Source organism: Elgaria multicarinata, chromosome 9 (assembly GCF_023053635.1).
Source record: "Elgaria multicarinata webbii isolate HBS135686 ecotype San Diego chromosome 9, rElgMul1.1.pri, whole genome shotgun sequence".
Classification (NCBI taxonomy): Eukaryota; Metazoa; Chordata; class Lepidosauria; order Squamata; family Anguidae; genus Elgaria; species Elgaria multicarinata.
The window spans coordinates 5,473,650-5,493,420 of NC_086179.1; the positions used below are offsets into that span (position 1 = coordinate 5,473,650).

Consider the following 19,771-nt stretch of genomic DNA (forward strand, 5'->3'; position numbering starts at 1 on the left):
ACACTTCCAGTTGCCTTCCACCAACCTGGTGCCCTCCAGATGTGTTAGACTGCAACTCCCATCATCCCCAGCCAGCAAGAAGCACCAAAGGTTATTAATTATCCATGATAACCTCTCGTTTGGATTACTGCAATGCGTTATACGTGGGGCTGCCTTTGAAAACGGTCCGGAAGCTTCAGCTGGTACACAACAGGGCAGCCTGTTTACTAACATGGAGTGGCTGGCGAGGTCACATTACGCCAGTCCTTTTACAACTTCTTTGGCTGCCAGTCCAGGTCCTGGCACGATTCAAAGTGCTGGTATTGACATTCAAAGCCCTAAACGATTTGGGGCCAGGTTATCTGAAGGAACGCCTCCTTCCATATGTACCTGCCCAGACCTTAAGATCATCTACAGGGGTCCTTCTCCGTGAGCCCCTGCCAAAGGAAGTGAGGCAGGTGGCTACTAGGAGGAGGGCTTTCTCCGCTGTGGCACCCCGGTTGTGGAATGAGCTCCCCAGAGAGGTCCGCCTGGCGCCCACACTGTACTGCTTTCTTCGCCAGCTGAAGACCATTTTATTCTCTCAGTTTTTTAACACTTAATTTTAACTTAAATTTAAATTTTACTGTTCTATTATTATTATTATTATTATTTATTTATATAGCACCATCAATGTACATGGTGCTGTACAGATTACACAGTAAATAGCAAGACCCTGCCGCATAGGCTTACAATCTAATAAAGTTGTAGTAAACAATAAGGAGGGAAGGAGAATGCAAACAGGCACAGGGAAGTGTAAACAGGCACCGGGTAGGGTGAGGCTAACAGTATAGAGTCAGAACAAACTCAACATTTAAAAGCTATAGGGAAAAGAAAAGTTTTTAGCTGAGTTTTAAAAGCTGTGATTGAGTTTGTAGTTCTCAAGTGTTCTGGAAGAGCGTTCCAGGCGTAAGGGGCAGCAGAAGAAAAAGGACGGAGCCGAGTAAGGGAAGTGGAGGTCCTTGGGCAGGCGAGAAGCATGGCATCAGAGGAGTGGAGAGCACGAGCGGGGCAATAGTGTGAGATGAGAGAGGAGAGATAGACAGGAGCTAGACCGTGAAAAGCTTTGAAGGTCAGCAGGAGAAGTTTATATTGGATTCTGGAGTGAATTGGAAGCCAATGAAGAGATTTCAGAAGTGGAGTGACATGGTCAGAGCGGCGGGCCAAGAAGATGATCTTAGCGGCAGAGTGGTGGACAGAGACCAGCGGACTGATGTGAGACGAGGGAAGGCCAGAGAGAAGAAGGTTGCAATAGTCCAACCGAGAGATAACCAGTGCGTGAACGAGAGTCTTGGCAGAAGAGACAGACAAAAATGGTCGAATCCTGGCAATATTATACAGGGAGAAACGACAGGATTTAGCTACTGCCTCGATATGAGGAATAAAGGAGAGCGAGGAATCAAATATAAAGCCAAGACTACGAGCTTCCTTGACCGGAGTAAGCGTGACATCGTTGACAGTAAGAGAGAATGAGAGGTGAGGAGAAGGTTTAGGAGGAAAAACAAGCAGTTCAGTTTTTGCCATATTAAGTTTCAAACGACGATGAAGCAGCCAGGCTGAGATATCAATTTTGCTGTATGGTTTTATCCTGGTTGTGCTTTTTATACTGCATTTTGTATTTGCGCTTTTAACCTGTTGGTTGTTTTATTATGGTTTTAATTTTTGTGAACCGCCCAGAGAGCTTCGGCTATTAGGCGGTATAAAAATGTAATAAATAAATAAATTGGGAAATTAAATGGGTAAAATTAACCTACTGGATGAAGAATAGGGAAGGAAGATATCCTTAAATAGTTTTTAATTGCTTAAATGTTTTTTTTAAAAAAATATTACTAAAGACCATTTTTACGAGTGGTGAGCCGGATTAAACTAATGAATAATAATTGAAAGGATGCTAAGTAGTAAAAATAGAAAGACTAGCCAGATGTGGAATAACTGTTAAAATTTTTGAAAGGGTAAGTTCATTGTAGTCATTTTATTGGAAGTTAGGTATATATATATATGATATGAGAATTGTTGATAAAGAAGGGGTGTGAGTTTTGTGTATGGGGGGTTGTCGTAAAACTTTTAAATATTCTACAAAAGTTTTCTAGGACCATTCAATTGACTAGTAGGAAAGCTAAACTCAAACCTTCCACAATCAAAACATTCTTGGTAAATTAAAAGGGGATTTTTTTATGGCTCTTACCACTGGTAAATATTTTGGTTGTATGAGAATGGTGTATTAACAACCAAAACATTTACCAAGTGATCTACAAGGTTTTGTAGAAGAACGTGCGTATCTTCACCGAGTTACCCATTTATAAAACCTTTTAAATATGAATATACTACTGATAATATGGGAACTGGGAAGGAAAAAATCAGGAACGCAAGAGTTAAGGCAGGCGTGTCCTGTATCTATGTGGTGCAGAGAGACCGTCAGGCTTGTTTATCCTTCTTGTCTGAGACTCTTGGGAGAATGACGCAGGGCCAGCATCCCTGCGGAAGATCTGCATTTTCTTGACAAGGCATGAATCGTAGATCTTTAACACTCCTCATTGTGCAATTGCAAGCGCTCGTGTTTTACACGTTAATATGAGCTTCTTCTACAGTTCACAGCCTTCTTTTTCTGGCTACGTGCCCTAAACCCATTTCCCATTTGCCCATCATCACAATGTCCAAGGTCAACGACTAATGTGTGTGTGTGTGTGTGTGTGAAAAGCTATTGGCAGCAGACTGGGATAGACATTGACCTGGTTCACATGTGACAACAACCCATTGGTTTAAAAACCAATGGGTTGTTGTGCATGAGCGGGGCACGCTGGCCCACTCATACACGACAACCCATCAGTTTTGAAACCAAAGGGTTGGCATTATGTGTGAACACGGTCAATGAGTTTGAAACCTCCAACCCAGGGCTACCTGTTTGGAAGAATTGCCACCACGGAAATCTCTGTTTACATAGAAGCTGCCTTATCCTGAGTTAGACCATTGGTCATAGAAGCATAGAATAGCAGAGTTGGAAGGGGCCTACAAGGCCATCGAGTCCAACCCCCTGCTCAATGCAGGAATCCACCCTAAAGCGTCCCTGACAGATGGTTGTCCAGCTGCCTCTTGAAGGCCTCTAGTGTGGGAGAGGCCACAACCTCCCTAGGTCACTGGTTCCATTGTCGTACTGCTCTAACAGTCAGGAAGTTTTTCCTGATGTCCAGCTGGAATCTGGCTTCCTTTAACTTGAGCCTGTTATTCTGTGTCCTGCACTCTGGGAGGATCAAGAAGAGGTCCTGGCCCTCCTCGGTGTGACAACTTTTTAAGTATTTGAAGAGTGCTATCATGTCTCCCCTCAATCTTTTCTTCTCCAGGCTCAACATGCCCAGTTCTTTCAGTCTCTCTTCATAGGGTTTTGTTTCCAGACCCCTGATCATCCTGGTTGCCCTCCTCTGAACACGCTCCAGCTTGTCTGTGTCCTTCTTGAATTATGGAGCCCAGAACTGGATGCAATACTCTAGATGAGGCCTAACCAGGGCCGAATAGAGAGGAACCAGTACGTGATTTGGAAGCTATACTTCTATTAATGCAGCCCAAAATAGCATTTGCCTTTCTTGCAGCCATATCGCACTGTTGGCTCATATTCAGCTTGCGATCTACAACAATTCCAAGATCCTTCTCGTCTGTAGTATTGCTGAGCCAAGTATCCCCCATCTTGTAACTGTGCCTTTGGTTTCTATTTCCTACATGTAGAACTTGGCATTTATCCCTATTCAATTTCATTCTGTTGTTTTCAGCCCAGCACTCCAGCCTATCAAGATCACTTTGAAGTTTGTTTCTGTCTTCCAGGGTATTAGCTATCCCACCAATTTGGTGTCACCTGCAAATCTGATAAGCGTTCCCTGCACCTCCTCATCCAAATCATTAATAAAAATGTTGAAGAGCCCTGGGCCCAGGACCGAGCCCTGCGAGACCCCACTCGTTGCCTCTCCCCAGTTTGAGAAGGTTCCATTGAAGGTTCATCTAACCCAGTCTTCTAGACACTGACGGGCAGCCATGACTCTCTAGGGTTTCAGGCAGGATTCTTTCCTACACCTACCTAGAGAAACCAGGGATCGAACCCGGGACCTTCTGCCTGCAAGGTATGAGCTCTACCACTGAGCTATGTCCCCTCCCTTTCTGGATATGCAATTCTCTTCTCACCGGACACAGCAATAACTCTCAAGGGAACCTTTCACCATGGGTCAAACCCACTACCCAGGCAATTCAAAGAAGATACAGAACAACTCATCACAATCCTCTTGTATGAAACATATACAATACAGACGGCGCAATCTCAATTGCCTTTAGAAACTGCTGATAAAAGCTGGATTTTTCAGGAGTAAAACCCGACAAAGACACGGAGCGTTTAATGCTCTATAACTGAATTGTATGGTAATCCATGGTTTACGTACATTCTTTTAAAGACACACTTAGAAGCCACACTTTAACCCTCTGGCTAGGGTTAGAGGTTAGGATCAAAATTAAATTGATATCAGGGCCAAACTAGCAATGATCCTATATTTGTTCAAGGGGCTCTATATTGTTCTACGTCTCTCCAGAAACTCCATTCTCCAAAAAAAAAAAGGATACTGTCCAATATAAGCTTTGTAAGTGACTGGTAGGCAGAAAGATCTCGCATTTCCAGAATCCCGTTGTACGAAAAATTCACTACCTGGAAAGGGGTGGGGTGGAAGAACACACCAAGTTGCCACAGCCTTCCTTCCATTTTTCTCCCCTGCTGCACCGAGACCTTTCAGCTTGGGCGCAAAGTCGAAGCATGAGCATCATTGGTGCGCAAGTTTAGAGAGAACGAACGTATTTTGCAAAACAGGACTCGCACATTGAAAATGGTTCGAAATATGGCTTGCGTTCCACTTGCAAACACCTGTTTTGAACCAGGGACACCCGAGCACCAATGAACACAGGGCTCACCTCAATGTCATGGCACGTTCGGGACGCCCCCAAAACATACCAAGGAGGGAAGAAGCAGTGGCAGAAAGATGGAGCACCTTTCCTTGAGATTCAGAGTCGTTTCACGCTAGCAGATCCTGAAGCACTCGGAAGGAGTGGAAACGCCTCTTTCCGGAACAGGTCGGGTTAGTGGATCTCCGAGATGGGAGCTCCACTGACAGATCCAGAAACAAGCATTTCCACTCACTTCCGGAGTTGCTTTCAGAAACGCTAGTTCCTCTTGTGCTAGCAGCACAACAGATCCGTTGGAGGCACAGTGGCAGGACAGGATACTGGCCCCATGCTTTTAAGCTCACCACTAATTGGAGATCACTTTCATTCTTTTCAAATGTCTCCATGCTCCTACCTCCCTAGGTGTATCTTTCCTAATTTCTCTATGCATCATAGAATCATAGAATAGCACAGTTGGAAGGGGCCTACAAGGCCATTGAGTCCAACCCCCTGCTCAATGCAGGAATCCACCCTAAAGCATCCCTGACAGATAGTTGTCCAGCTGCCTCTTGAAGGCCTCTAGTGTGGGAGAGCCCACCACCTCCCTAGGTAGCTGATTCCATTGTCGTACCGTTCTAACAGGCAGGAAGTTTTTCCTGATCATAGAATCACAGAATAGCAGAGTTGGAAGGGGCCTACAAGGCCATCGAGTCCAACCCCCTGCTCAATGCAGGAATCCACCCTAAAGCATCCCTGACAGATAGTTGTCCAGCTGCCTCTTGAAGGCCTCTAGTGTGGGAGAGCCCACAACCTCACCAGGCAACTGATTCCATTGTCGTACTGTTCTAACAGTCAGGAAGTTTTTCCTGATGTCCAGCTGGAATCTGGCTTCCTTTAACTTGAGCCCGTTATTCCGTGTCCTGCACTCTGGGAGGATCAAGAAGAGATCCTGGCCCTCCTCTGTGTCACAACCTTTCAAGTACTTGAAGAGTGCTAACATGTTTCCCCTAAGTCTTCTCTTCTCCAGGCTAAACATGCCCAGTTCTTTCAGTCTCTCTTCATAGGGCTTTGTTTCCAGACCCCTGATCATCCTGGTTGCCCTCCTCTGAACACGCTCCAGCTTGTCGGCGTCCTTCTTGAATTGTGGAGCCCAGAACTGGACGCAATACTCTAGATGAGGCCTAACCAGGATCTCCCAACTCCCAGCCCACTCCAAAGGGTGAGGCGGGTAAGAAATATTTTTTTACTATTATTATTATTATTATTATTATTATTATTATTATTATTATTATTACACCACACTGGCTCTAGCTAGTTGTACTGAGGTGACCTGAACTGAAATACAGCCCACAACGTTGTATTTTGTTTCTTACTTGGAGGTTCTCAGGTGGTATGAAGTCAAAGTACGTGGTCAGCTCGTTATGGGAAACATCCAGTTCCAACAAGTAAGGCATGTAACTGACACAGGAGAGATCTGGAAATAAGAAACAAGAACATAATATGGGCAGGGAGCGGGAGGCGGAATAAAGAATAAAGCAAAATACATGGACCATTATGCCAGCATTGCTCTTAATTTGACTGTTGGGGCAGTGTGGACTGGCTGCTATAAATAAGTAGCTACCCTGGGATCGGAAAAGCTCAGCTGTATGGAGTGGATTGGCAATGATTTATGTTCCGTTGCATAATTTATCTTGCAATTTTCGCGATTCTAAATACGTCTGCTCTCGCTAACAATGAGGTGAGGAAATAGGTATGCAGAGGACTGAAGCATTGCCCACTATAAACCTTATTCAGCAATTCCACTGGCTCCTGAAATAACAAAAGTGTGAGCCACATTTGCTTAAACATGGATTTGTAAGAATAAGGGCTAGAAAGTTACTTTTTAAGCAAATAAATTAAGGTTCTTAGGAAGTTGAACTCTGAAAATAATTCCACGGTGAGCCTTCTTGCACTTTCAGGAAGCCATAACACAGTCATAGACCTGTGTATAGGCCACCGAAGGACATAAGAAGAGCCCTGATGCTGGATCAGACCAAGGGTCCATCTAGTCCAGCACTCTGTTCACACAGTGGCCAACCAGCCATCGGCCAGGGATGAACAAGCAGGACATGGTGCAACGGCACCCTCCCGCCCTCTCTTAGACGCTCATGCAATTTTCTTCTCCCATTCACTACAGGGCCAAAGGACCGTTGCTATTTTCATTCCAAAAAGTGCTGCAGTGTTTATCAGTCCCATTTTACAGACAGGAAAACTGATGTAAAATAATAATGATAGCACTCTTCAAATACTTAAAAGGTTGTCTCACAGGGGAGGGCCAGGATCTCTTCTTGATCATCCCAGAGTGCAGGACATGGAATAATGGGCTCAAGTTATAGGAAGCCAGATTCTAGCTGGACATCAGGAAAAACTTCCTGACTGTTAGAGCAGTATGACAATGGAACCCATGACCTAGGGAGGTCTTGGGCTCTCCCACACTAGAAGCATTCAAGAGGCAGCTGGACAACCATCTGTCAGGGATGCTTTAGGGTGGATTCCTGCATTGAGCAGGGGTTGGACTCGGTGGCCTTAGAGGCCCCTTCCAACTCGATGATTCTATAATCCTTTAAGACCTACAGGAAACGTAACTAGACATCGCTTGTCACCTGACCCAAGACACAGCTCAGCGGGAGACCCCAGGCTTTGTGTGATGGAGTTCCGAGATTTGATTCCTGGCATCTCCGATAACAGGGCTAGGAAAGACATCTGCCGGCACCTAGATGCGTGGCTACTAATCAGCATGGACAGCAGCAGGCTAGATAGCCCGATGGTCTGACTCAGTACAAGTCTGCTCCTAATGTTCAATCTTAGCTCCAGCTTCAGAACTAACACGGCTGTTTGCATTTTATTTTCAGATAATAAAACGGACAATAATTTTTACATTACAGACGCTGACCATATGTCATGAGCTTGAGCGTGGCCGTCCCCTCATTTTCTGCAGAGCCACGTAATCAGAGCCAAAGAACTGCTTTGGTACTAAGAGTGCTGTGTGCTCCACCACATTCTTCCTTTTACCTGAAATGGTTCTACAGCCCAGGGGTTTACAAAAGTGGTGACTACGTACCATTAATTTTATTGTAGGAAAGATCTAGCTTTTCAAGATGTACGTATCTGCAGAGAACTTGAATGTCACTTAAACTGCGGTTCTGTGGGAAGAAAAAGAGAATTTAGTATGCCTGTCCTGATGCCTGCCTTCTCTCTCAAGGATAAACCCAGGTACAGTTCTACCGAATACAGTGTTCAGAAGACACTTTAAACCCATGGTTTTATCCACGGTGAATACGCCCAAAAGCCATATTCAACCTGATTAAAGCTGTGGTTTAAGGTGTCTTCTGAACAGGGCCAATGTGAGCTACCTGGCATTTAAGCAACAAACTCTTTTGAAGGCAGAGTGGGAGATAGGTAGCAATTGGCCCTTTCCAGAAATGAGCATTCATGCTCATTTCGGGGCTTGTCCCCAAAGTGCTACCTCACTGCTGCCAGTGGTGAGGACCGCATGTGCACCAGGGCTGGCCACATGTGCACTGGGACTAGCAGAGCTGGTGGCACACAGAAGGCCCCCATTGGTTCCTGCCCAATAAAACAAGCACACCCATTTTTCAAATGACCAGGACGTTCATCCAGGTTGATCTGCAAATGAATGAGCTCTATCACATAGTCCATGCAATATTCATAATAAGTTCTTAGAACAGCATTCAACAGGTTTCTAAGGATTACAACAATCCTGCAAGGTTGTAGAGCGAAAGCTTATCAAATTTGCAGATGACACAAAATTGGATGGGATAGCTAATACCCTGGAAGACAGAAACAAACTTCATGGTGATCTTGATAGGCTGGAGTGCTGGGCTGAAAACAACAGAATGAAATGTAATAGGGAGAAATGCCAAGTTCTACACCTAGGAAAAAGAAACCAAATGCACAGTTACAAGATGGGGGATACTTGGCTCAGCAACACTTCAAACGAGAAGGATCTTGGAATTGTTGTAGATCACAAGCTGAATGTGAGCCAACGGTGCGATATGGGTGCAAGAAAGGGAAAAGCTATTTTGGGCTGCATTAATAGAAGTAGAGCTTCCAAATTGTGCAAGGAACTGGTTCCCCTCTATTCGGCCCTGGTTAGGCCTCCTCCTGAGTACTGCATCCAGTTCTGGGCACCACACTTCAAGGATACAGACAAGCTGGAGTGCGTTCAGAGGAGGGCAACGAGGATGATCAGAGGTCTGGAAACAAAGGCCTATGAAGAGAGACTGAAAGAACTGGGCATGTTTAGCCTGGAGAAGAGAAGACTTAGGGGAAACATGTTAGCACTCTTCAAGTACTTGAAAGGTTGTCACACAGAGGAGGTCCAGGACTAATGGGACCAAGTTACAGGAAGCCAGATTTTGGCTGGACATCAGGAAAAACTTCCTGACTGTTAGAGCAGTAGGCCAATAGAACCAATGACCTAGGGAGGTGGTGGGCTCTCCCACCCTAGAGGCCTTCAAGAGACAGCTGGACAGACATCTGCCAGGGATGCTTTAGGGTGGATTCCTGCATTGAGCAGGGGGCTGGACTAGATGGCCTTGTAGGCCCCTTCCAACTCTGCTATTCTATGATTCTATGAATTATCTAAGGCCTCTTAGTGAGTTCATGGATGGGGCGAGTTATGAATATCGGAGCTTGCACTCTTTGACATTAACTCACCGAAAGCGACAGATCAAGGTAGACATGTTCTGTGCCGGGGGCTGAGCGCCCCAGTCTGTGCAGGGCTTCGGCAACAGCATCTTCAACGAGCACACCATCAAATTCCTCCTGAGAGAGAGAGAGAGAGAGAGAGAGAGAGAGAGAGAGAGAGAGGGAAGGGCACAATTCAATGGTACTAAAACAATCAAAGAAAAAGCTGCTATAGTAGAATGACGTTTCGAAATGGCAAAAGCTCCGCTTCTTTCCCCAAGAGAAAGAAGAGTCAATGCCAGGGGGAGCAGGAGTCCCAGCCCTTACTAGAGAGTGGTGACATCCGGAATAATTTATTTATTTATTTATTTATTACATTTTTATACCGCCCAATAGCCGAAGCTCTCTGGGCGGTTCACAAAAATTAAAACTATCATAAAACAACCAACAAGTTAAAAACACAAATACAAAATACAATATAAAAAGCACAACCAGGATAAAACCATGCAGCAAAATTGATATAAGGTTAAAATACAGAGTTAAAACAGTATAATTTAAATTTAAGTTAAAATTAAGTGTTAAAATACTGAGTGAATAAAAAGGTCTTCAGCTGGCGACGAAAGGAGTACAGTGTAGGCGCCAGGCGGACCTCTCTGGGGAGCTCATTCCACAACCGGGGTGCCACAGCGGAGAAAGCCCTCCTCCTAGTAGCCACCTGCCTCACTTCCTTTGGCAGGGGCTCACGGAGAAGGGCCCCTGTAGATGATCTTAAGATCCGGGCAGGTACATATGGGAGGAGGCGTTCCTTCAAATAACCTGGCCCCAAACCGTTTAGGGCTTTAAATGTCAATACCAGCATTTTGAATCGGGCCCGGACCTGGACTGGCAGCCAATGAAGTTGTAAAAGGACTGGCATAATGTGATCTCGCCGGCCAGTCCCTGTTAGTAAAGAAATATTTTATTTTACCCAGCCTAATTAAACCATAATTAATAATGCAGTTTTATTTTTTTAATTACATTTCCATACTGCCCAATAACTGGAGCTCTCTGGGCAGTTCACAAAATTATTATTATTATTTATTTATATAGCACCATCAATGTACATGGTGCTGTACAGATAACACAGATAAATAGCAAAAAAACCATAGGATACAATAGGTATGGAACGAACACGCGTGAGTGAGCTCAGTGAGGCTGCTCTGGGGCCCCCAGTCCAGACACTGACCACGTCCACACCTGGTTTAGCTTCAACCGCACTACAGCAGTGGCATTCCAAGACAACTAATTAGCCACAAAGACACTAATTGCACAATTAAACCTGGTTCAAGCCGCCATCTGCTGCCTCTTCTCAAGTGCCTGCAATGAGGCCTGAGGCTGTAACACCCGCCCACCCGAACCGTCATAAGAACTACACTAGCATTAATAGGTCCTCACTTGGAGATGGAAACAGTACGACCGGCCATAAAGTGCTCATTTATAAGTGCAGTTAAACAGAACATACGCGGAGGCTGCCATACATCAACTCAGGCTATTTGTGCAACTCGTTCAGTATCGCTTATGCTAACTGGCGGCATCTTCCCACGGGCCCAGACAGGAGCCTTTGCCAGCCTTACCTGGAGATATCGGGAAGTGAACTCCAGAATTTCTGCATGCAAAGCATGTGCTCAGCTGGAGCTGTGGCCTCGGCCTCTACAGTACCAACCCTTCCCTAGTTAAAGGCACAACTCAGGCCTGTTAAAACTAAGAGCTCTTGCTCAGGGCATAGGAGAAGGTAGAGCTGTGGTTTTCAGCCATTCATTCCTAGTATCATCTACATGTTTGAACTGCTCCTTCCTCCCCATGCTCATGACTAAATGTAGGGACAGTTTCTTCCCCTCATATTAGAAATATTAACACACTTATTCTCCTTCTCCCAAATACACAGGCTAGAGCAGCTGTCCCCAACCTGGTGCCCACCCCATAGCTTATTTTAGCTAACCCTTTTTTGTTATATTGGCCACACCGGCTGGGAATGATGGGGGCTGCAATCCAACACTTCTGGGGGACACCAGCATTCGAGGCAGTAAGCCTGTGTGCACCAGTTGCTGGGGAACATGGGCGGGAGGGTGCTGTTGCACCATGTCCTGCTTGTTCATCCCTGGCCGACGGCTGTTCGGCCACTGTGTGAACAGAGTGCTGGACTAGATGGACCCTTGTGGTGATCCAGCATCAGGGCTCTTCTCATGTTCTTATGAAGACCAGACTAGAGAATTGGCCGCCATCCCGTCCGCATGTACAGCTCCTGGTACGCCACTTCAGCTATAATCCTAGGCACACTTATTTGGGAGAAAGCGCCAGTGTATACAGGGGTCTTACTTCTGAGTAAACATGGATCAGATGCAGCTGCACATCTTCTTAATGAGCAGCTCTCCCTTCACATAGTTTGCTACTCAGACCGTCCTTCTCCCCACTTTCCACTGGCTAAGTCCCTCTAGGCCCAGCCTTCCTAATTCCCATAGAAGCGCTTCCACCAAAGAATCCCTGACTCTTCCCATGCTTATCTGCCTAGTGGGGTCATCGCCTCCGCCCTGAAAATAACCGGCTTCAGTAGTCCTTCTCTGGGAGCCACCACCAAAAGAAGTAAGTTGAGTGGTTGATAAGAAGGGGGCCTTTTCTGCTGTGGCACCCCAGCTGCGGAATAAGTTTCGGAGAGAGGCCCACCTGATGCCTACGCTGTGCTCTTCTCAGGACCCAGTGAAGACCTCATTTCCCCAGGCATTTTAATCTTTCCGTTTCTGTTATTTCAAATCGGTTCCTGCATTTTAAACCTTTGCAATGCTGCTAGGTTTCACTTTGGTTTTTATCGTTATTTCAGACTGCAGTTTTAAACATTTGTATTATATTTTATTGCATTTTACGGTTTTAATTGTTGTGAACCGACCTGGAGAACTCCGGGGTAGAGAAATGCAATACATACATAAACAAATTCAAAAAGAATAAACCCTACCGTAATTCTCTCTATAGGGGTGCCTGTCCCAGGGGACCCTCCCTCTTCCTGTAATTAACCAAATAGTGCGACCCCTCAAAAGCCACAGCAGCACTTCTGCAGGGGCACCTGTCCCAAGGGAACCCTATCTTTTCCCACAGCTGTCCAAGGAGCGCGACCCCCCCCCACACACAAAAGACATAACTCCTGTAATGCTCGCTATAGAGGTGCCTGTGCAAGGAGAAACCCATCCTTTCCCATAGTTATGGGTGTAGCACCACTCCCCCCACCCTGCCAAACACAGCACTCCCGTAATGCTCCCTATAGGGTAGGGTGATCCTATGAAAAGGAGGACAGGGCTCCTGTATCTTTAACAGTTGTATCAAAAAGGGAATTTCAGCAGGTGTCATTTGTATATATGGAGAACCTGGTGAAACTTCCTCTTCATCACCACAGTTAAAGCTGCAGGAGCTATACTAGGGTGACCAGATTTAAAAGAGGGCAGGGCACCTGCAGTTTTAACTGTTGTGGCGACGAGGAAATGTCCCCAGGTTCTCCATGTATACAAACGACACCTGCTGAAATTCCCTTTTCAATACAACTGTTAAAGATACAGGAGCCCTGTCCTCCTTTCCATAGGGTCACCCTACTATAGGGGGGCCCTGCCCCAAGGGAATGTTACTCTTTGTCACAGTTATCCGAGTAGCGCGTCTGCCCCCCCCCCAAAAAACACACACACATAACTCCCGTAATATTCACTATAGGGGCGCCTGTCCCAAGAGATCCGGGGTAGCGCGACGCCCCCCCTCTTCCGTAATGCTCCTTGTAGGGGCGCCTGTCCCAATCTTATTCTTTGTCATATTTATCCGAATAGCGGTGCCCCCCAAAACACATAACTCCCGTAATATTCACTATAGGGGCGCCTGTCCCAAGAGATCCGGGGTAGCACGACGCCCCCCCCTCCTCTCCCGTAATGCTCCTTGTAGGGGCGCCAGTCCCAATCTTATTCTTTGTCATATTTATCCGAATAGCGGTGCCCCCCAAAACACATAACTCCCGTAATATTCACTATAGGGGCGCCTGTCCCAAGAGATCCGGGGTAGCACGACGCCCCCCCTCCTCTTCCATAATGCTCCTTGTAGGGGCGCCTGTCCCAATCTTATTCTTTGTCATATTTATCCGAGTAGCGGTGCCCCCCAAAACACTTAACTCCCGTAATATTCACTATAGGGGCGCCTGTCCCAAGAGAACCGGGGTAGCGCGACGCCCGCCCCCCAGCCCAACACAGGACTCCCGTAATGCTCCCTATAGGGGCGCCTGTCCCCAAAGGAACCTTACCCCTTCCCGTAAGTATGCGAGTAGCGCGACCCCTCAAAAGCGAGGATCCCGCAATAGGACCGACCCCAGACAAAAGGGGCAGCCGGGTTTGGGGGGGTGGGGTGACGGTGGGGTGGGGTGTTAGGGGAGGGGGAAGACCCCGCTGTCGCCTGCAGCACCTCCATGGGCTCCGGCTCGGGCTCGGATTCGGTGGACTCCTCTTCCTCCACGAACTCTTCCTCCGGGCTGAGCAGGTCGTCCAGGCTCTGGCTGTCGTGGTCCCGCGGGATCCGCTCGTCGAAGCGGTTGAGGAGGAGGGAGAAGGTGACGGACGGCGAGGTCGCCCAGGAGCGCATGAAGCTCTCGTCGCCGACGCCGACATGGCTGCTCCAGAAGCCTGGCTTGGCCGAGGCGCCGCCGCGAGGATGCATGGGGAGGGCGGGGGCGGGGGGGGGCTTGTGTGTGTGTGTGTGTGTGTGTGTGTGTGTGTGTGTCCGTGTCCGCTCGCTTTTTACAAACAAACTCCTTCCCTGCGGGGCTCCCTCAAGCGAAAAAAAGGCCGCCCGGGCGACGCCATCTTGTTTACAGGCCGTTGCCCGGCAACAAAGGAGCGTGCGGCGCAGGGCCTGCCGGGATATGTAGGCACTCTCCTTCCGACGGAATGGCGCTCAGGAGGCCCGCGGGGCATCATGGGAATGGTAGTTCGGCCTGTCAGGTGGTTTTTTTTGTCTGTGTGTGTTTTTTAAAGCACCTATTTTTTAGGGTGACCCTATGGAAAGGAGGATGGGGGGGCTCCTGTGCCTTTAAAAGTTGTATAAAAATGGGGGATTTCAGCAGGTGTCATTTTTATTAGAATGTAAGCCTATGCGGCAGGTTCTTGCTATTTACTGTTTTACTCTGTACAGCACCATGTGCATTGATGGTGCTATATAAATAAATAAATAATAATAATAATAATTGTATGTATGCAGCACCTGGTGAAACTCCCTCTTCATCACAACCATTAAACCTGCAGGAGCTATACTAGAGTGACCAGATACAAAAGAGGGCAGGGCTCCTGCAGCTTTAACTGTTGTGACGACGAGGAAATTTCCCCAGCTTCTCCATGTATACAAACGACACCTGCTGAAATTCCCTTTTCAATACAGCTTTCGCTGCAGCTTTCACTGTTGTGATGAAGAGGGGATTTCACCAGGTGCTGCATGTATACAAAGGACACCTGTGGAAATTCCCCTCTTCAATGCAACTGTTAAAGATACAGGAGCCCCCTGTCCTCCTTTCCATACGGTCACCCTACTAGTATTTTTAAACTGTTCTTGTTATTCTTCTTATTCAATAAACACTAAGATGTGTATGAAGAAGTCAGAGATGTATAAAATTCTCCCTCTTGTAGAACCGCTCCAGGCTTTTTCCATAAAGAGGAATGAGGGGACCTGTGGAACCCCACCCCCCTCTTGGTGGCATTGGGCTGTGGAACTCACTGCCACAAGATGTAACCATGACTGTACCAACGCTGCTATTGCCATGGTTGTTCATGTTGGTTTTATCGTTGGCTTTTTATTGTTTCTAACTGCTATTTTATTGCATTTGTTTCTGTTGCTTTTGATATTTTAACTGTTTTAATGTATTTTATTGTTGTAAACTGCCTTGTGAGGGCTTCTGCCCTGAAAGGTGGCCAAGGAATGTTTTAGATAAATAAATAAAATAGTAAATGCGGACTAGACACATTCATGGAAGGTTTATGGGGGTGTCTGGACGTCCTGCTTTACAGAGGTCAGTCCTCTATTTGAAGGGCTGCCCAGACAAAGTCTGGTTTAAAGTTAAAGAGCCAAGAGAGCAGGTTGGACGTGGCACATCACCAGTTAGCATCTAACAGTAGACGGAGCAGGAGGCACACAGGTCGCCTGGTCAGTCTTCCCCACTAGGGTAACAGGGATTGTATCTCTATTTAAAAAGGACAGTCTTGATCTCTACATCTGCATCTATCTATCTATCTATCTATCAATTAGCTGACAGAGAAATCTGAAAATGTCCCTTTGAAGCCCCTCAATTTGAGGTGACACTTTCCCTCTAGCTCCCACCTTTGTGCCTTTCCAGACAACAAGATACAGAAAACTCCAGGGCTGTTTCGATCTCATGGAACACAGATTTGGAGATCCGCATTGTTTAATCTATTTGCCATTGAAAGCCATCTGACCAGGAATTTCTGAAGGGTCAGAGCATACTCTGGAATTCCTATCTCTCCTTGAGGTGCTTATCAAGGAACAGAATGCAACATTTTGTACCAGTCATAGGCTGCAAAAATATGGCATTGTTTATGTAAGAATGGGTTTCTGTTTATGGAACATGTATGGGACTTGTGACCAGTCACGGGAGGGAGGAGGGAAAAGTATGACTTCATCAAAGCAACTTGGATGAAGTATAAATGTATGCCGATGTGGCTGATGGTTAGAGAGTCTCTGCCGTCGATTTGTACGAGGTAAGGGGCTGTCTCCTGTGTGCACAGTAAATAAAGGGTCTCTATTTCTGGACCGGTTGTGAAGTCGTCCCTTTCCTACCAGGTTAGGGGAATTTCCCTAACATCGCATAGGCACATTTTATGTAAATTGATATCCTCTGTTGTCCTCTTTGTGGGTAATGTCTAAGTGGCCACCGAAGGAAGTATGGAGGCATCTCTAGCCGGCTACTGTTGCAAATGCAGGAGGCTGGACTTGGTGGACCTTTGACTACAGTTTTTCCTCTCTCTTCCTCTCTCTCCGTTCTCTGCCCCATCCTCATCACCCAAGCAGAAGCTACACGTGCAGCCAAATGAGATGTTAAGGTGGTAGAATGGTGTGTTCTTCATGCAGCATACCTCCATTATCAGAGGCCGTGTGCTACCTCCAATATCAGAGTACACGAGTTGCTGGGGAACATGGGTGCTAGGGTGTGTTCCACTCATGTCCTGCTTATGGGTTTCCCAGAGGCAGCTAGGTGGCCACTGTATGAACAGAAGGTTGGACAAGATGGACCCTTGGTCTGATCCAGCAGGGCTCTCTAGATGTTCTTATGTTCAATGCCAGATGGAGGGTATTTCACTTTTGGATGTGCTTCCATGTAAAGAATATGGCCTTCTCCATTCTGCCTTTTTATTTGCAGGGAATTTTTAATGTAGTGTAGCATTTAAAAATGCGACCCGCCTGCTGCAGTTTGAAGTAGTGGAGACCATTTTACTGCCTTATGCCATCAGCATGTGTAGGCAAGATAGTTTGATGGGTTCTTGGAAGATGTGCAGGCAGACCAGGATGGAAAACGGCAGTGATCCCTGGGAAAGGGTGTGTGGAGAGGAAAGAATTTGCACGATGGGCGAGTCTTTCCTGGAGCCCACAAAAACCTAGCTCCAGCTCCAGTTTCATGTGTTACTTACTTGCAAGAGAAATGCAGCAGCACAGGAAAATATTGGGAGCACATTCAAAATATTGAATGATCAAATGTGCAGGTAGATTTTCACGAGGAGTTGCAGGTAAGTAACACAGTCTTCCCTACTAGGGTAAGGATTCAAACGTGTACCCTTGCACTGCAGCCCAAAGTGGTACAGTCCGGGAATACCTGTACCGCTTGAATCAGCTGAAGACAGAAAGCTGGTAGGAGAAGCTTTGCCAAGCTGACAGAACAGCTCTGGGGAATGACTCAACTCTCTTGCTTTGCTTCTGAATGAAAGAAGAAGAAATTGCTGTGAAAAAGAAAGCCCGCCTGAGACCATGGATGCCGTCCAAACCAAACATTTCAAATTAAACATTATTGCTCACTTAGAAACCTGGCACAGGCTCCTCTTAATTTCTCCGCTCAACATTTGTGTTAAGCCTCCTTGTATATATAATTCTTCAATGAGTTCTTTTCAGCAGCTGAGAACAGATTTCTCCCTCCACCGGCTCGTTTGTCCCTCTTTGATCCTCAGAAGAATATCTGCTCCCTGGTCCCTTTGCCCACTCCCATTTTAAAACAAGGTATGCGCAAGGCTTGAAACGTCTTTCCCTTTCTGCCCACCCAGTTCCCGGTGTCCCCTTAAAAAAATGAAAATCGATTAACCGACACTCCGGACCTTGAAAAACCACATCACACGCAAAACGTATGCAACAGATGCAGTTGGACTCCCATCACCTTTTCCCATCTCCAGGTTGGAAAATGGCACATAAGAAGAAAAGGAGTGAGACACTGGATCACAAAATCATAGAGTCATAGAATAGTAGAGTTGGAAGGGGCCTCTAAGGCCATCGAGTCCACCCCCCTGCTCAATGCAGGAATCCACCTTAAAGCAGAACAAAGGTCTATCTAGTCATGCTTCCCACAGTGGAGATGGAGTCAATAACCTTAGCTAAGTGCATGATAAGAATGTCTATTTATAGGTTTTTAATGTATATGTTCTAAATTTTGTAATGCTGCCTTGAGGCCCAGCATTGGGCAAAAGGCAGGATATAAATAAATATTATTATAATAATAATAATAATAATAATAATAATAATAATAATAATAATAATAAGCAAAAATGCTGTTGCCAGAGATATTCTTAGACGATAAATCACATTCTATGTATTGCTCCTATATGTGAATTGTGATGCTCATTTTGTACACAGTATATTCTGGTATTTGTTGTTTGCACATCCCATTTCCCCCTGACCATTGATTTCTGCAGCCATGCCGTGCTTTGAGTGATTCTCTCTCTCTCTCTCTCCCTCCACCCAGCAATCATAATGTCAGAATAATCGTTGATTGCTGTGCCTGTCGGTTATGGGAGGAAAAAAAACCCTCTCCTTGTGGACATCATCCATGACTTTTATCTCTGCGCTTCAGGGAAATGTTATAACAGCGGCAATAAAAGTCGCCCAAATGACTTTCTTTCATTATCTCGCTGGCAATAAATGTGAAAAGCCCCTTAATGAGAGAGACTCCTTTTCAACTAAGCGCCCTTTTGCCTACTTGAGAAGTTGCCCTGGGGAAGTCTTTCCTCCATATGGTATATGTCTAGGCAATGCATGCTGGGAAATACTGGAAGGCACATGAACTTCAGAAGGAAAGCATTGCTCAAACTTGGCTCCTGAAGATTTGGGTTTTGTTTTGTTATTGTAAGTGTATTGCTTTTTCCTCCCAGAGGAAATGCCAAAGAGTTGTGCAGAGACACAGAGAATAATTGCTCCCTATGATCTGGACCAGCCTTCCTCAACCTGGGGCACTCCAGATGTGTTGGACTACAACTCCCAGAATGCCCTGGACCATGTGGCCCCAAGCATCTGGGGCTGGGAGAGGGTTTCCTCAGTTCATAGAAAAGGAACGCCTCCTCCCCGATGTACCTGCCTGGACCCTAAGATCATCCACGGGGGTCCTTCTCCGTGAGCCCCTGCCCAAGGAAGTGAGGCAGGTGGCTACCAGGAGGAAGGCCTTCTCTGCTGTGGCACCCCAGCTGTGGAACGAGCTCCCCAGAGAGGTCCGCCTGGCGCCTACACTGTACTCCTTCTGTCGCCAGCTGAAGACCTTTTCATTTTCTCAGTATTTTAACCATTTATTTATTTATTAAATTTATTTATTTATTTATTAAATTTATATACTGCCCCATAACCGGAGCTCTCTGGACAGTTTACAAAAGTTAAAAACAGTGAACATTAAAAAAGTGTACAAAATTTAAAACCATCAAAAAATATAAAAACAACAGTATAAAACAACCTCTTAGGCTTTTAACTTTGCCGTTATTATCTTAGGCTTTTAACTTTGCTGTTTTAAACCTGTATTTTAAATCTGTATAAATCTCTGCATTGCTGCTCAGTTTTATCCTGGTTGTGCTTTTATATTGTACTTTTATACTGTGCTCTTTATATTATGGTTTGTTTTATACTGTGGATT

At 46.0% G+C, this 19,771-nt stretch overlaps 1 protein-coding gene across 1 annotated transcript in view; it reads right to left on the minus strand.

The window, feature by feature from the left end:
• The window catches only part of LRGUK (leucine rich repeats and guanylate kinase domain containing), an 83,411-nt gene extending 69,083 nt beyond the window's left edge, over nucleotides 1–14,328 (minus strand). Inside the window, exons 1-5 of the mRNA XM_063134508.1 lie at nucleotides 14,077–14,328; nucleotides 9,646–9,753; nucleotides 8,027–8,108; nucleotides 6,300–6,400; nucleotides 4,615–4,696 (exon numbers count right to left, since the gene is read on the minus strand). Of these exons, the coding sequence (XP_062990578.1) occupies nucleotides 4,615–4,696; nucleotides 6,300–6,400; nucleotides 8,027–8,108; nucleotides 9,646–9,753; nucleotides 14,077–14,328 (625 nt within the window). The remainder of the gene's footprint in view (nucleotides 1–4,614; nucleotides 4,697–6,299; nucleotides 6,401–8,026; nucleotides 8,109–9,645; nucleotides 9,754–14,076) is intronic.
• Between the last annotated feature and the right edge of the window lie 5,443 nt (nucleotides 14,329–19,771).